This window comes from Hemitrygon akajei, chromosome 22 (assembly GCF_048418815.1).
Source record: "Hemitrygon akajei chromosome 22, sHemAka1.3, whole genome shotgun sequence".
In the NCBI taxonomy this organism is placed as follows: Eukaryota; Metazoa; Chordata; class Chondrichthyes; order Myliobatiformes; family Dasyatidae; genus Hemitrygon; species Hemitrygon akajei.
The window spans coordinates 22,454,509-22,472,200 of record NC_133145.1 but is presented as its reverse complement, the minus strand read 5'-3'; the positions used below and the strand labels follow the sequence as shown (position 1 = coordinate 22,472,200).

The 17,692-nt window shown below is 39.3% G+C and overlaps 1 protein-coding gene across 1 annotated transcript in view; it reads right to left on the bottom strand.

Annotated features, from left to right (window-relative positions):
• The window catches only part of glp2r (glucagon-like peptide 2 receptor), a 58,369-nt gene extending 46,918 nt beyond the window's left edge, over positions 1 to 11,451 (bottom strand). The window contains exons 1-4 of the mRNA XM_073026553.1: positions 11,352 to 11,451; positions 9,909 to 10,033; positions 7,995 to 8,101; positions 494 to 650 (exon numbers count right to left, since the gene is read on the bottom strand). Coding sequence (XP_072882654.1) covers positions 494 to 650; positions 7,995 to 8,101; positions 9,909 to 9,986 — 342 coding nt within the window. The 5' untranslated portion in view covers positions 9,987 to 10,033; positions 11,352 to 11,451. The remainder of the gene's footprint in view (positions 1 to 493; positions 651 to 7,994; positions 8,102 to 9,908; positions 10,034 to 11,351) is intronic.
• Positions 11,452 to 17,692: the final 6,241 nt, after the last annotated feature.

The following is a 17,692-nucleotide window of genomic DNA, read 5'->3' as shown; positions in this document are numbered from 1 at the left end:
TCTGCTGCTCTGCTCCAAAATTCTCTTCTCTATATGCTCAAAATTTTGCCTTAAAAGACTAGAACAGTTTTAAGATGTTGTGGGACTGGCATTCTAAATTTTGGTAAGACCTAAACATACAGTAAAGTATAGTTTGTAAGGGAGAAACATTAGTAAAGCTCGTTGTATAGAGCTATCAAATTTATACTAGAGAATAAAATCGTCTTCATCTTTAATTATATTAAAAACAACAGGGAATCAAATGGCAAATTTTACTTGCAGACCTATCCCTTAACATATCATTTGATTTGGGACATTGGACATTCATCAGAGGAGCAACTATATAGACTGAAGGAGTGGACATAGAGAAGGTTTTGGATGGACAGCTGATCTCTGACAGAAAACAAAATACACTGATTGACGGGTGTCATTGTAAGTTGTATCATTCTAGACTATTCTGAAAGCCAGTCTCAGAAGACATTGGATACAAGCAGATACATTATTTATCATTTACCTGACTATCAAAAAATGACTTCCATCCCATTTCATCATCTGGACGTTTCGCGTAAGTATTTTTCAGAAAAATATCTTTTACAAGGACTGCCAGGGCCCTCAGGAGAAAGGAAGCAAATAAATTGATATGGATGTAATTTCGAGTGCAGTGCAGCTTCCTACAAATAGAAAGAATGAAAACACAGTTATCCGTTTATCCCTTAAACATATGATGGATAAGAATATCTTTTCTATGCGCACACAAAAAAGAGCATCCTCTCAGAAATGGAAATATTCATGCATTCTAATATTTGTACGTGTGTTCCAGTAGGCTCATTTACACATAAGAGGGACCATGCTTTTGGTTCCTACTAGACTTTCTGTATGGTCCGAGTAGTATAATGAAATATTTGAAAATGCATGGATTTTTGTTTTAAAGGAATGATTTGCAGTGGAGCGTTATTCAGAACATTAACTAGAACTTGTTGTTTCCTTAAGCTAAAAATTGTTTATACATCTATAAAGATCATTGTTTGATCTGCTCCATGCATATGAAATAGGACAAATTGAAGTTGAGAGAGAATTAGAACAACAAGGAAATAAATGGTGGTATGATAGAGTTATTAAGATGATGGGTTCAAGCTGATTGGTTAATTCAATCAGATAAAGGAGAATCTTCAGATGTATGAAAGATATGTTAATGAATAGGTATTCACTATTGTATGAGTGAGGCAGAGTTAAGAACATAAATGGCATAAAAGGATTGAAAGTAAGTGGGGTTAACTGAGACAGTACTGAAAGCTGTAGGTAGGAGAAAATGAACTTTGACTCAACAAAAGAGAATAAAGAAAGTTAGCTGAGAAATGTAGTTGTTGAGTTATAAAAAGAAAACAAATAACTTTAGAGAAGTAGACCTAGTCAATGATGAAAATGCATTGCAGATAGAACCAGAGATAAACCAATGAAACATACTTGTTGGAAAAAAAGGGGCTAATTTGGGTAATTTTAGATGAGATAACAACGCCATCTGTGGAAAACTTGAACTCTTTGAATTAATAATTCAAAATCAAATCAGAGAATGTTTTGAATACGTAGGCAGCTAGTAGAAATGGACTGAGGAGGCATTTGTTTAAATCATTTCTTAGATTACGGACAGAGGGGAAGGATGAATGGAATGTAGTAGAATCCACGTAAATTTTCAGTAGGTGTCTTACAGGAGGCTTCTTGTAAAAGTTTCAGTTTGAATTATTAGCAAACTGAAGAGCTATTAAAGGTTTTGGAAAATCTTTATAAAGATGAACTAACTGCTTTGGCATGAAAATTACATTCTGACATAATGTCTGCACTTGTTTTCTGGCATTAACTAAAGATCTCTAAATTCGTTAGTAACCGTTTGAGACCTATACACTTGGGCTCTCTCATGCAATGTCACTTTCACGCAGATGTGAACTCAATCCAAAAGATGTCGAGAGGACACATAACAAACAAGCAGCATTCTTTCAACAAGGAGGAAGTTTTGCCAGGCAATATTAGCATGCTCCCTAAATGGAGGTGACTGCTGGCAGTGGCAAAACCTGTCTAGGAAGCCATCGATACACAGGCTTCTGAAGAACTGTTTAGTCAGGAGAGGAAAACTGAGAGGAGGTTATCATTATTCATGAAGTCATAGAGTCATACAGAATTGGAACAGGTCCTCGGCCAAATTCATCCTTGCTCATCAGTTCCTATCTGTGTACTCATCCATGTGCCTTTATTGTACTTGACTCAACCACTGTTCTCAAGCATCTCCTTCCCTACAGGCAACACCCTCTTGCCGCTCAGGTCCCTTCTATATCATTCCCCTCTCTCCTTAAACCTAGGCCATCTAGTTTTTGATTCCCTTTCTCTGGAAATTGACTGTGCATTCACCACACCTTTCTCCCTTATGATTTTACACACCTTAATAAGGTCACACCTCAGCCTTCTATGCTTCAAAGAAGAAGGTCATAGCTTGTCCAACTTTTCCTTTTAATTTAAGACCTTGAGCCCAAGTCTGAATGTATCTAATAGAGCCTGAGTAGAATTAGGAATATCTACACTGTTGGTATACCCTCTACTCTGTTGGATGTCCATACCAAGTGTGAAAGAAATTGTCTCATTTAACAAAAATATAAGGCCACAACTTTGTCAGTTGAGCAAGGCATAATATTTGACATATACTCAGCGACCATTTTATTAGGTACACCTGTAGACCTGCTCATGTGACAGCAACTCAATGCTTAAAAGCATACAGATATGGCCAAGATGTTCAGGGGTTCAGTTGCTGTTTAGACCGAACATCAGAAAGGGGAACATACGTGATCCAAGTGAATTTGACTGTGGATGATTGTTAGTGCCAGACAGATCTGAGTATCTCAGAAACTGCAGTTTCCTGCGATTTACACGGACAACAGTTTCTAGAGCTTACAGAGAATGGTGCAAAAGAAACAAAAAAAAATCCAGTGAGCAGCAGTTCTGTGGCAAGAAACACCCTGTTAATGAGAGAGGTCAAAGGAGAATGGCCAGACTAGCTCAAATTGACAAGAAGACAACAGTAACTCAAATAATTATGTGTTACAACAGCGTTGTGTAGAAGAACATCTCTGAATGCACAATATGTCGAACGTTGAAGTGGATGGGGTACAGTAGCAGAGGGTCATAAACATACCCTCATGAGATATCTGGTAAAGTGACCACTGTGTGTGTACCAGAGGCAGCCTGGAGGGACTCTGATTACCGCGAGTAAAGGTGAACTTTGAGACCAATCTGAATGGCTTTCAAAGATTATAAAAAAAGTTTCAAGTAGCAAAACTGAACTTGAACTGACTGATCTAAACTAGGATTCTGACCTCTCACACCTAGGTAGTCTCAGTATGTTTCCGCTGAAAACTCAGTATCCAGCAAAAATCCTACAGGAATAAAGATGTTTCATAGGTCACCAAGATCAGAAGACTACACAATTAAAGAAAACTATCTAATGATGTGAACATACAAGACCTGAATATGTTAAGACTTCCTTTTTCTGACTACTTAACTGAATTCTACAGATCACCTGATTTCCAGGAGAAAAAGGAACTGGGTCATGTGACTTTGCCAGGAAATTGAACTGAAACCATCATGTCTGTCTGGTTCTGCAAGATGCATGTACAGTTGCTTTCCAGAAAGTTGAAGTTAGCCAACTTGAATAAATTTGACCACTTTCTCTCCAGGAGTTGCAGATTTTGCAAGGAATGCAAGCCTTCAAGTTGCATAAAGTGCTGCCAATGCACATTTGCAATTAGGGCCAAAATTGGCTGTTAGCCAGTGATGATAAATTGGATCAAAGGTGAAACAAATGTTTGGGTTGTCCCACCATGTAAGGTTTGCTTGTGATAATTTAAACGGGCCTGCAAATTGTAAAGGAGTAGATGCAGCTTAATTATAGTGAGAAGGGTGAAACATATGAAGTTGCTTGTGGTAACATGAGTTAATAGTAAATGCACAGATGCTGTGCATACTTGGCAACAACAGGTATAATGCAGCCTATCATATTGTTCATAGTTTCCTGGGGCAAAGAATCAGTCCATTCAGCCCATCGAGTCTATGACACCACTCAGAGCAGTGGCATTTCCCCACACCATCCTGTAACCTGTTTTCCCTGGGATCCCTTTATTCACCTGCTATTCTGCTCACTAAGGGTTTCTTCAAGTTGCCAATTAACCTACCAACATGCCTTTAGGATATGGGTGGAGTGCAGTGCACCCAGGGCAAATCCACATGGTCACAAGGAGAATGTCTAAGCTCAGCCAAGGGAGAAGCTGAGATCAAAGTCCAGTCCAGGTCAATGTGCCTGCAACGCTAGCTGTGTTGGTCTGCTTGTAATTTCTTTATGGTTTTGAGTAAAGTAGATATTTACCTCTGACTTCTTTGTCTCAGCTGTTCCATGTGTCTGAATGCTGAAATGCATTACCATGGGCTTACTCAAATTTTTACATTTTACATGAAAGAATTGGTACCAAAAACCTTGCCCCCCATCTTCACAGGGAGCAACCTCTGATGAACAACTCATGAGGGAGCAACCTTCCACAACGCTGACTGACTGGCTGTCAAATGACCATTTGAGAGTTGCACCAGGAAAGGTGGAGATGGTTCCTGGTGCTTCCTCTTTGGCCCTTCATCTTTCTTCTGCTTTGTACACATTTCTCACCTGATGACCACACAACTCTCTGTCCCTGCAGGATTTCTCCTGGCATTTCTGACCATGGATTATTGTTGAGGTTGGTGCGGTGGGATGCTGAAACTATATGAATATGTGGTGACAGATTCCATTTTGGTTGACCTAACTTCAGGTTTGTCCATGATCTCTGAAAGCCAAAAGTACCACTCAGTCTTCTGCTTGCATTGCTCTCAAAGTCAATGTCAAGGCATCCCTCATTCTCAGAAACAAGCCTCAGGATCCTTGCAAGCTATCTCTGCTGATATACGCTGCATATAATTTAACTATTGAATGTCGATGAGTACAATAGTCAGCTTAGACATGTGGACCAAAGGTTCTGTCTGAGCTGTATAATTCTAGGACTCCATGGCTTTATCACTGCTACATTATGTAATTCCAGTAAGAAATATATGTATGCTGCCCTCTGGTGTTCGCTCAGTGGAAGAACAAGCTAGAATAGGACAAGAAACACACAAAATGCTGGAGGAACTCAGCAGGTCAGGTAGCATCTATGAAAAAGAGTAAACATTCGATGTTTCAGTCAGAGACTCTTCATCAAGACTGGAGAAAAAAGATGAATAATCAAAGTGAGAAGGTGGGGGGACGGGAGGAAGAAGTACAAGGAGTTAGGTGAAACTGGGAGAGGGGGGAGGGTGAAATAAAGTGCTGGGAAGTCGACTGGTGAAAGATAAAGGGCTGGAGAAGGGGAATCTGTTAAGAGAGAACTCTTCTCCCTCGTGCCATCTGGCAAAAGGCACCAAAGCATTTGGCTCTTACGACCAGACGATGTAACAGTTTCTTCCCCCAAGCCATCAGACTCCTCAATACCCAGAGTCTGGACTGACAGCAACTTACTGCCCTCTACTGCGCCTATTGTCTTGTTTTCTATTTATTGTAACGCCTGCACTGTTTTGTGCACTTTATGAAGTCCTGTGTAGGTCTGTAGTCTAGTGTAGTTTTTGTGTTGTTTTACATAGTTCAATGTAGTTTTTGTATTGTTTCATGTAGCACCATGGTCCTGAAAAACGTTGTCACATTTTTACTGTGTACTGTGCCAGCAGTTATGGTCAAAATGACAATAAAAAGTGACTTGACTGGAGAAGTCCATGGTAGAAAGGGAAGGGGGAGGAGCACCAGTGGGACGTGATGGGCAGGTAAGGAGCTAAGGTGAGAGAGGGAAATGGGAATGGGGAATGGTGGAGGGGGTGCAATTACCAGAAATTTGAAAAATTGATATTCATGCCATGAGGTTGGAGGCTACACAGATGGAAAATAAGGTATTGCTCCTCTTACCTGAGTGTGGCCTCATCGTGACAGTAGAGGAGCCCATGGATTGACATGTCAGAATGGGACTGGGAAGTAGAATTAAACCAGGACAACCTGCCAACAATCTACAGTCATGCCATTCAGGGACTTGAGCTACATTATTGTTTTTCTTTGTGACTGTATGTTAATTGCAATCACACTTGTGCTATGTGCTTTTCATAGTATGTTCTGTGAGCTGTTGGTAATGTGTTTTGCACCTTGGCCATGGAGGAATATTGTTTCATTTGGGTATATTAATGCATGGCTGAATGATAATTAAATTTGAACTTGAAACTTGTGCTGTATTCTACCTTTGCGAGTAAGAGACATACCTGACTCTATTTAATCTTCATTTTAAGCCTTCAGCATTATTGGGGGACAACTTTGTCAAGCACCTCCGCTCCATCTTCGTGGCCAAACATTCTAACTCCAATTCCATTTCCCATTCTGACATGAATATTGACTTATCCTTCTGGTGTTATTTTATCCTCTCCCTCTCCTCTTCTTTTATTCTCCACTCTGGCCTTTAACCTCTTCTCACTTGCCCATCACCTATCTCTGAATCCCCTCCTCCTTCTCCTATGGCCCACTCCCCTCTCCTAGCAGATTCCTTCCTCTCCAGCCCATGACCTTTTCCACCCACCTGGCTTCACCTATCACTTTCTAGCTGGCCTCCTTCCTTCCCCCCTCCCCACCTGTTTACTCTGGCATCTTCCCCATCCCATTTCAGCTCTGAAGAAGGGTCCTGGTTTGAAACATTGCCTGTTTATTCATTTCCATAGATGCTGCCTGACCTGCTGAGTTCCTCTAGCATTTTGTGTGAGTTGTTTTGGATTTCCAGCATTTAGAGACTTTCTCATGTTTAGCATTATTACAATTCCTTTTTTTCAGAATGCCATTCTTATTAGCAACAATATGCTCAAAAATCTTGCTAGAAACAAAGCTTGAGCATTGCATTACTGTAGATGTCACTGAGGCACCAGGACACCGGTGAAGTACTGTGAAGACAAGTTCCTGTACAAAGAAAAACATATTTACTAGTGACATACTCCAATTAAAAGTTGTCATATTCATTAATGTAAAATTCACTTGGATTCTGGGGCTTTATGCAAAGGAATTTTTAGGTCTGTATCATTAAAGGAAAAATTCATAAATACTTGACCTAGAGGTAGTTAAATACATGGAGAAAGGGCAGTGCTATGTGCTCAGAGTTGCATTCCTCCACACCCAGCAAAAATGGTTTTTGTTTGCACTGTGAGAGATAATTTTGGGGTCATCAAGGTAAAAGTTGTCATGGCTAAACAACAGAACGCAGATTTTCAAGTTCACTTCCATAACACTGAACAGATTGTGATGCAATGAATTAGTGTTTTAAATATTAGGAATAGTATCACTCAGACCAAAAGAAGTGTGAGTGATTTATACTATAGACTTTATAATTTCATTATGGCTTTGTGCCATTTCTTTATTCTCCCTGTTTCTCATCTCTGCTTTTATACCAATGGTGTTGTCATGATAAATGCATCAGAAAGTTTATACCATTTTACAACACAACATTAAGGTCGAAGTGATATTAAGCATATGCTTCTGTCAGATGTAGCAGTAGGGTTTATGTCACTGACTAATGCAATGGGTATCATATAGTACTAATCACTTGTGTCATATCAATAATCCTTTGATTTTATATTTAGAGACATAGCACATTAACAAGCCCTTTCAGATCAACAAGACTGTGCCAGCTAATTACATTCAAGTGACCAATTAACCTGCTAACCTGCATGTCTTTGGGAGGAAATCAAAGCACCCAGAGGAAACCCACATGATCATGGAGAGAATGTTTAAACTCCTTGCAGAGATAGGTGGAACTGAACCTGGGTCACTGGCACTGCTACACTACAGTACCACACAGGAGAAGGAAAACCAATGGGAAAGTGCAACATAAACCTATAATATTATCCCAAGCGCATTGTGAAAGTGTATAAAAAGTAATATGTGGGTAACAAACCTAAGCCACAGTAGTATCAATATGGCCAATGAAAGCGAAAACAAGGAGACTGAGTAACCCACGGTATAAATCAGTTGCAAGCTTTTCAATAGCCTATGCCGATTGTTCTGCAAAGAAAGGATATGACACAAAACACAATATGTATTATTAAATGCAGTAAGAGTGCTTTCCTGTGGTGATAAAATAACTGAGAGTGTATTTTCAGTGCTGTAGATACACATCTTTTCATTCCATATTTATATTGATAAATCTACTTAAGAGTCTCAGTTTCATAATTACACTACATCTTGAGATGCAATCACTGCTAATAAAATAAGGAGCTGCTGAACCTTCTTCTTAGACAATCACAAACCATACTGTTAAAGTTTATTTACAATAATGTTAGATACAACATTGACCAGGAGACCACAAATAAATGTTATGGTTGCGTGCCACTCTGAGGAGATCTTCATTGTATCTGCTGCTCACATCTTTCTAGGTAATGGAGTTCTCATATTTAGGGAGTCACAAAGAAAGCAGCTCTTCACTGAATTTTTGTCTTGAGTTTCTCAATGTATTCATGTGGCTGGTTGAGTTTTGTTTCTTTTTAAGGGTGTCCTTCCCAGGGATCTAAGTTTTGGAGTGCTCATTAATAGTAGTGCATTGAGTAACAAGGGGAAAGTTCTCTAAAGAAGATTTTAATTGGTAGTCGAGTGCACACAAGTTACCTGAATGAAAAAAGTAAGAGAGCTGAAGTTTGGCAGATGGTTAGGAGATTGAATAGTAATCTTTATGCTGCTAAATTAAACAATTCGAAAATCATCAGAGATTATGATTTAGACAAGAAGAGAACTTAGCAATTTCTAACAACATTGCTGAAAACAAATAACCTATGGTAATGTATTCATGAAATTCTTCTCATTTTGAGAAATATAATGCTGCAAGTTCAAAATGGTACCATGGTGAATAACTTTCAGAGAAGTGCTTCATAGAAGACAATTTCCAATGCAGCAAAGAAACCTGGAATATTACAGGAATGAAATGATCTGTTCGATAGACGCACACCTGGAAAAATACATTCAACTGGTACAAATTATTCAATAACTTCTATCTTCTCCAATTATATTAATTTGAAATAGTAGACAAGATTGCTAAACATTGTCTTATCAAGATAATGAACTTAGCTTATCACCAGGATGTCGCTTCAATTGGAGGACTTCAGTTATGGGGAGAGATTGAATAGGGATTTTTTTCTTTGAGGGGTGGCCTGATAGAAAGAAAAATCAAGTACAGCAGGGTATAGATCTAAGGTTAAAGGAAAAACTGTTTTAAAGGGGATCCAATTGTATAGCAATGGAACAGCACATTGTCAAAACCTCTCTGGAGCCCATACAGTTAGAAAATCTGAACAGATTACATTTATTTTTCAAAGAAATAGATTAACTGCCCAAAATATGCTGTCTAATCATTGATGCTAGAGGAAGGTGAACGTTTTCAAAAGTTTTGAAGATATAAATAACAGTTAGTATCTTGGATTTGCTTAACCTTGTTATAATTTTATTCTGAATGAATCAAAGGTTTTGGAGATGCATACTAGTGCTATGATGGGGTCCAGGCTTAGAATAGTTTTAAATCTTGAAGGTGTAGCGGTTAGCACAACGGTTTACAGTACAGGCGACCTGGGTTCGATTCCCACCGCTGCTTGTAAGGAATTTATATATGTTCTCACTGCAACAGCATGGGTTTCCTCCATATGCTCCAGTTTCCTCCCACAGTCCAAATAACTACTGGTTGGTAGGTTAGCTGGTCTTTGTAAACTGTCCCATGATTAGGCTAGGGTTAAGTCAGGAGTTACTGGGCAAAAGTCCAAAAGGGCCTACTCCACACGGTATTTCAATAAATAAATAAAACATTACAGACATTCTGATGACATACATTTTGCTGGTCATTCTGGCTGTCTTCATTACATTCAGAATGATCCCTCCAGATAACATTAGAGTTTGAAAATGTCATCCAACTTCCATTGTTCAGGCAGTATCTATAGACCCTCTTTGTAGTGCCTGCAAGGAAGAAAGTTGATGTAAGCTAAGAGGCAGAGAGAAGACAGCAATGTTGTGCTTTAAAAGCTTATAGATTATTGGCTGAAATTGATGGAGTGCAAAATTCAAGGTTTATGACCCCAAGAGAAATGACTTATGTTGAACAGTTTTGATAATCTGATGATTTTGATCATTATCAAATTTTTATAACAGTTTTGACAATTTTCTTTTAAGTTTCTTGCTTTCTCAGAAGAATAAGTAGCTCATGGTTCAAGAGGAAGGGGGCAGGGGCGGGAGGGAGGCGTGTGTCGTTTAACCACATTAGCACAACTGTTATGGGGTGTGGGTTTAACATCACAGACAATTTGCCTTTTTCTTGGCCATTAAACATTTATTTTATATGTGTGATACTAATTACTACCAAAAAAAACTATTTCTGCAGGTAGAATCTTTATTTCCTAAATAGGTCACCTGGTAGTGACCAAATGGACTTAGTTCACCCGATCTAGGGCGGCATCTGTGGTGTAATGAATGGGGCCTTACAAAGATATACTTGTGGTTCTCAGCTGCTAGAGTGATGGAGTGTGTTCAAACTTCTTTTAAATGCTTAATTAGTCTGTGTTCCTAATGAAGGATGGAGGTATCACATGTGAAGAATGGCAAATGGCGCAATTGCTGTTCAGCAGCTTCTGCAGAAGGCAAAACACTGAACCCCTTGCATGGTCAAGCAGCATGAATACTGAATGCAAATTGGAGTTTTTTGCAGGCTATCACACAGGATAGCTTCAGAGAGAGCAAGAGATGGAAGGGATGTAAGATTTCTGGGAAGTAGGGGCTGATGAGGCACAACTGTCCAAATTTCCTGTCCATACGTGTGAAATTTGTATATTTTTACACCAATGCACAAAGATTAAATCAACTAGTGCCATTATTTTTGGTACCAGTTACATAATTACGGAAGTCAGCAAATCACAAAATCACATTCATAGTATGATGATCAAAGCCTGGGGAGAAGTTAATGTTTTAATGTTGTTGATGAAATGTACTTTGATGACGCAGTACATTAGAACTTCAGCATGCTGCGCAATGGGAAAGTGGGATGGTTTATCAGTCCAAAGAGGATATCATCACTCAATTCCAGGTCTATTGGGAAGGAAGGAAATCAAGAACCCAGTTAATTCAGGCTGCCTTTTATATAGAGCACGAGTGACCATTGCTACAAATGGCTTAAAGTGAACATTTGGCACAGATATGAAAAAGAAACTAATAGAGAGATGCATTGTTTTTCTAAGAGGCAGAGGGAAAACTCAAAGGGTCCAAGAAGTAATGTAAAAATTACCTGGCGTAATCCATGGAAGATACCAAGGACAAGGTTCTGACACATTCCCCGGGTATGATGCCGGCCAGCAGACATACTGATCAAATGCTTCCTTACAAAATATTCCTAGTGGAAGCAAAGATGTCAATTGTTTAAGCTGTGACAAACGAGTTGTTTCTGAAAGTACAATTCAAGAAGATAAAGAAGATAAATATGAAACACAATTTTATGAGTGATAAACTTGAAGGTCTCATAGTTGATTTTGGAATAGAACATTTATTGAAGAACATTCACTGTGATTTTGAGGTAAAGTGAGATTTGATATACTCGGCCTAAATCCTAGGAAGGGAGTTTCTTGGAATAAATCTCATCAAAATTCCATTTGGATAGTGGCTGGTTCACTTGCATTATATCCTTGGCAGTGTTTTGCTAAATAAATTACTGCATTAATATTTCTAATTTCTGATTAAGATGATAGACATAACTTCTCGTTCAGAAGTAATTCTATATTAACCATTCAATTTCAGTGCCCTTAGCAGGTACCTTATTTATATTGAATTTATATAGTAGAATTAAGCATAAATATAAGCAGATAATCCACAGTCAAATTGAAAATAAGGAATATTATTTCTATCACAAATTGTTATACCACTGATACGCCATTGTTGACTTTGGTTTACAATAAGTTAAAACATTTTTAACTGCAATACAAGAATAATTTGAGATTTAGTTTCAGTTTGTTTTGAAATATAAGCTTTTCTATTTTGGCTCTCCTTCCCTAATTCAGGTTGAGTTTTAATCTGGGAGGACAGTTTCATTAATAGTTTCGTTGGTGCTCTCAATAATCTTGCACTCCTCCTTTGAGGAACTTCTTGTGATGGTAATGGGTTTGCTGACCTTGGAGTTCTAAACTCAAACTAAGGGCTGCACCCTTATCTGATGTAGATAGCTATGGGTTCCTCACTAAAGGGAAGTTATACTACTCTTCAAAGGCTGGATCATCTCCCCATTTATCCTCCACAGCAAATTTAGCTTGTAATATCCACTATTTGAGCAATGGGTCTCCTCTCCCTACAAAAGAGGAGGTACTTCCAGCTAACAAAGAAGCTTAAACACAGTTCATTTATTTTTAATTTAAATAAAATTCTTAAAACCCATTAAAAACTTACAGAAGATTTCTATCTTATAAAAGATTTCCAAATCACAAACAATTTCTAAAACACAAAGGATTTCCAAAGTACACACAGGTACAATTCTTATAAGCTGGAAAGACATACCAATGAGTTGCAGATGAGTGTTTTGTTCATCACAGAAATCAAAGGCAGGGGAATGGATTCTAGATCACTCTGTTTTTCTGTCATTCTTCTTGATTTTCTTTGATCGTTCATAACAAGCCTGACTACTCTCTTACACTTTTTACTGACTTACACTCTCTTAATGACTTTTTGCCACTTCACGCAAACATGATATATGTTTTCAGATACTTTTTTACACAGATGATCTAAAAGCTTCTAGGGACAGAGTTTCCAGACACCCACAGTTAAGACTGTGAACACTGACTATATGAGTACACAGATTCCTCCAACTATTGATAGGTTAGCTATTTGATGTGATATCAATCTGGCCTGCAAGCTTCCTTGAACTAAATAATTTTGCCAATGTTGACTGATTTGATATAAGCCCAATTAACGTAACACCATTGTCTTACACTGCACTCTTTAGCAACCAGCTCCATGCTGTGGGCCAGCATATTGTTCCTCATTTCCATTCTAAATTGGTGTTTTTCTATTCTGAAGTTGTGCCCTCTGGTCCTAGAAAGGAGATTATAGGACTGAGATTGAAAATCTTTCTGAGTGGTGCCACGGCAACAACCTTCCACTTGATGCCAGCAAGACCAAGGAGATGATCATTTACTACTGGAGGGCATGAGCCAGTCCTCATTGGGTGATCAGAGGTGCAGAGTGTCAGCAACATTAAATTCCTCTGCTTTATCATTTCAGGCAACTTGGCCTGGGTCCAACACGTAAACGTCATTACAAAGAAAGCACAACAGTGCCTCTACTTCCTTAGGAGTTTGTGAAGATTCAGCATGACATCTAGAACTTCAGATATGTGGTGGGGAGTATATTGACTGATTGCATTATAGTCTGGCATGGAAACACTAATATCCTTGAATGAAAAATCCCACAAAATATAGTGGATATGGCCCAACCCATCACAGGTAAAGACCTCCCCACAATTGAGCACATCCAACACGGTGTGCTGTCACAGGAAAGCAGCATCCATCATTAACGATATCCACCATCCAGGCCCTGTTCCCTTCTCACTGCTGCCATCAGGAAAGCAGCATCCATCATTAACGATATCCACCATCCAGGCCCTGTTCCCTTCTCACTGCTGCCATCAGGAAAGCAGCATCCATCATTAACGATATCCACCATCCAGGCCCTGTTCCCTTCTCACTGCTGCCATCAGGAAAGCAGCATCCATCATTAACGATATCCACCATCCAGGCCCTGTTCCCTTCTCACTGCTGCCATCAGGAAGAAGGAATAGGAGCCACAGGACCCACATTATCAGGTTCAGCAAAAGCTGTTACCTCTTAACTATTAGGCTCTTGAACCAAAGGGGATAACTTTATTCAACTTGCTCCATCACTGAACTAGTTCCACAACATATGGACTCACTTTCAAGGACTCTTCACTTCATGTTCTTGGTATTTATTAGTTTTTATTGATTTATTATTATTTCTTTTGTATTTGCACAGTTTGGAGTCTTTCGCATACTAATTGCTTGTCCATCCTGTTGGGTGCCATTGGTCAGTGATTCCATTGTGTTTCTTAGATTTACTGTGTATGCCCACAAGAAAAATAATCTCAGGGTTGTATATAGTGACATATATGTACTTTGATAATAAATTTATTTTGTGCTTTGAAGCTAATTCCATTGGATTCCCCGAGAAGTGTTTTTATTCTCTATCCATTCTGCATCACATCCTTTCAGATAATGGTCTATGTTCTTTTAGATACTGTACATCAGTGACCTAGGTACTGTGACCTCTGCTTTTCTTCAAGAAAGCTAGCTAATTTAAGGCTGGTAATTGTTAATAATTATGATTATTTGCAGAATTTAGCGAGGTTTGTTTGGGATCAGACTTGTCACTCCTGGGTCTGTTTTACCAAGAATTTGTTAAGCAATGATCAACGTTTCTTCAGAAGGCCCTTGTCTGGCACTGGAAGTTTTCTCATTGGTTTTTGACAGTAATTGTATACAGATGTGTCATAGTGTTCATGGAGCAACACCCACAAAGTGCTGGAGGAACTTAGCAGGCCAGCATCTACGGAAAAGTGATGTTGACGTTTCGGGCCAAGACCATTGTGCAGCCCTGGAGAAAGAAAAGATGAGGAGTCCTACTGAAAGTCTCAGCCCAGAATGTCGACTGTGCTCTTTTCCATAGATGCTGCCTGGCCTGCTGAGTTCCTCCAGCATTTTGTGTGCGTTGCTTGGAATTCCAGCATCTCCAGGTTCTCTCCTGATAGCGTTGATGGATGATTGTATGCGCAATGGTGACACCTGCTGGACACAGATCAATCGGCTCACAGTGTTGTTTAATTGGTGAAAGAAGAGAGGAAACAGGATCTTGGAGATTCACTCCCTTTTTCCCACTGAACTTGAAAGGAAAATTGCATAACGTGCCTGTAAAGCTTTCCCCATTGCTGAGCACATCTTCAAGGAGTGTGATGCACCATCAATAACTCTCGGAGACGTGAGACGAGATATAGGCTTTTATTGGCTGGAAGAAAGAACAAGCAGCAAGTGACCACCACACAACATCCTGGAGACTGAGGCCGGGGCTGTGCCTCCAATCGCCTTTATACCGGGGTCCGTGGGAGGAGCCACAGGAGCAGTCAGCAGGGAGGCGTGTCCAGACAGGTATATGTAGTTCACCACAGAGTGCTGAACCAGGATAGCAGCATCTATCATCGAGGACTCTCATAATCCAGGCCATGCTTCTTTCTTGTCACTTCCATCAGGAAGGAGATACAGGAGTCTCAGGCCCATACTGCCAGGTTCAGGAACAGTTATTACTCAACTATTAGGCTCTTGAAACAGAGGCTCACTTTCAAGGACTCTTCATCTCACATTCTCGATATTTATAGCTTATTTATTCGTTATTATTTTGTTTGTTCTTTTCTTCTTGATTTGAACAGTTTGTTGTCTCTTTAACTTTGGTTGCTTGCCCATTTTGTTGTGTGGGCTTCTGATTAATTCTATTGTGTTTCTTCTGACTTATTATGAAGGCTGGAAAGAAAATGAATTTCATGGTTGTATAAGGTGACAGAAGTGTACTTTGATAATAAATTTACTTTGAAGTTTGAATTTTAATGTGCACTAAGAATATTCTAACTGAAATAGGTCCCCTTTCTCCAGGCACTGAAGCAGGGCCAGAGTAAACTTCCTTTGGCTGTGATGATACCATTGCCATGAACTGTTATGAGTTTTTCCTAACAAGCTGAAGGTGGAGATATGCAAAGTATGTGCTTGACCACCCAGTGATGTGTAAGGGAAGTAACTCATAAATTCTGCTCTAAGTAAATGCCAGAATGCAGAAGATGGAGTGACTGCAGGATGACACGCTGGTGCCATCTCTTGGCAAGATGTTGCCAGTGACCAACGTGACTAAACTATTTCTTCTCCTCCTTCTTTTAAATACAGTAACTTCTATCAATAATCTGTGTGTGATTGAAGCCTGTAATTCACATTTTATTGATGTGTTTTTGGGCCATCTGAGGGAACTGGTGCTTTTGCTGTCTCAGCGTGGTTGAGAGTGATGTTGAAAATGAGTGTGCGGTTCATGTTATATATGTTTCTAGCTTTTGGTTACTCTTTCTGGTATTGCTATTCTGTGCGATGTTGATCAGGGCAGCCTGCAGTCAAAGAACAACACAACACTAAATTGAACTGAACTGAACTAAACTGAACATTCTTAGATTGCTTCAAGGACCATAAGGTTTGATGTTTAATATTCTGTGTGTTAATCGTTCTTTGTTTCCCCATTTGTGCGATTTGTTCTTTTATTTTTGCATGTTGTGTGTTTGATGTTTTCTTTGAATGGGTTCCATGGTTTTTCTTTGTTTTGTGGCTGTCTGTGGGAAATATGTATTTCAGGGCTGTATACTACATACAAACTTTGATAATAAATATATTTAGAATCTTTATACTTTGCATGTTGATTTGTAGGTGCCACTGGTTAGTTTCGGAGTGTACTGCAGATGGAATTATTTCATTGTGCATTATCCCTGTAGTGGTCATGTTACTGTACTAACCTGCTACATTGCTACTTTTCAGCTACCTGCCAAGACCCATCAACTGGTGGCATCTGAGTTTGAAAGTGGTGCATTCGAGTCTCACTACACAGAGTTGAATGCAAAGATCTAGGCAGAAACAATAGCACAGGGATAGCTGAGGAAGTGCAGCACTGTCAGAAGCTCTATTCTTTAAATGAGCTATTAAACTGAAGCACCGTCACTGTACCTGGTGCCCATGGTGTTCTTACAGGGAGCGAAACCTAATGTAAAAATAATATAATGTAGATGGTGGAAACCAGAAATAAAAACAATAAATAATAGGAAATTCAAGGATTTCAGGAAATATCTATTGAAGAGGAAAACAGGAGAAGCAGATGTTACCTGACTTTATTTTTAGATCTGAGATAGTCCGGATAATAATTTCATTATTTATTAATGTAGTTGTATAATTTTCTTTTCCAAATTAATTCAAGTGAAATTGTTTCCATATGTCTGTGAAGGAATGAAAGTGCCCTTGGTTGCCACAGCAAGTCTTGAAATTGGATGTCCGGGTACCTGGTCATTCACCATTCATGGTGAGTACTGCTTCACAAGACAATCATTTATTTAAGGCATATATGTCAAACTCAAGGCCCGCGGGCCAAATCCGGCCCGCGGTGGAATTATCTTTGACCCGCGAGATAATATCTAATTACTATTAAAGCTGGCCCCAGTAATCGAAGCGCCTATGGCGTATGATATGGCTAATGCTGAGTTTATTCAGGTACCAGGTTTTCAGGGTTTTTAGTGTTTATTCGGCAGTCTTGCTCGGCAGTCTTCTTCATAAGAAATGGAATTTGTAAAGTGAAACACTTTGTAGTTATAGCAGAGACTGAGACACATGAGAGCAGGCTGAAAAAATGGAGGCAACGAAAGCTGCGTTCGCACGCGTCCGACTGATCCGGCCCGCATGAAGCTGCATTTTGCTCAATCCGGCCTGTGACCTAAAATGAGTTTGACACCCCTGATTTAAGGTCGTAAGTATACTGAGAAGTCCCAAAACATAAGGAGGAC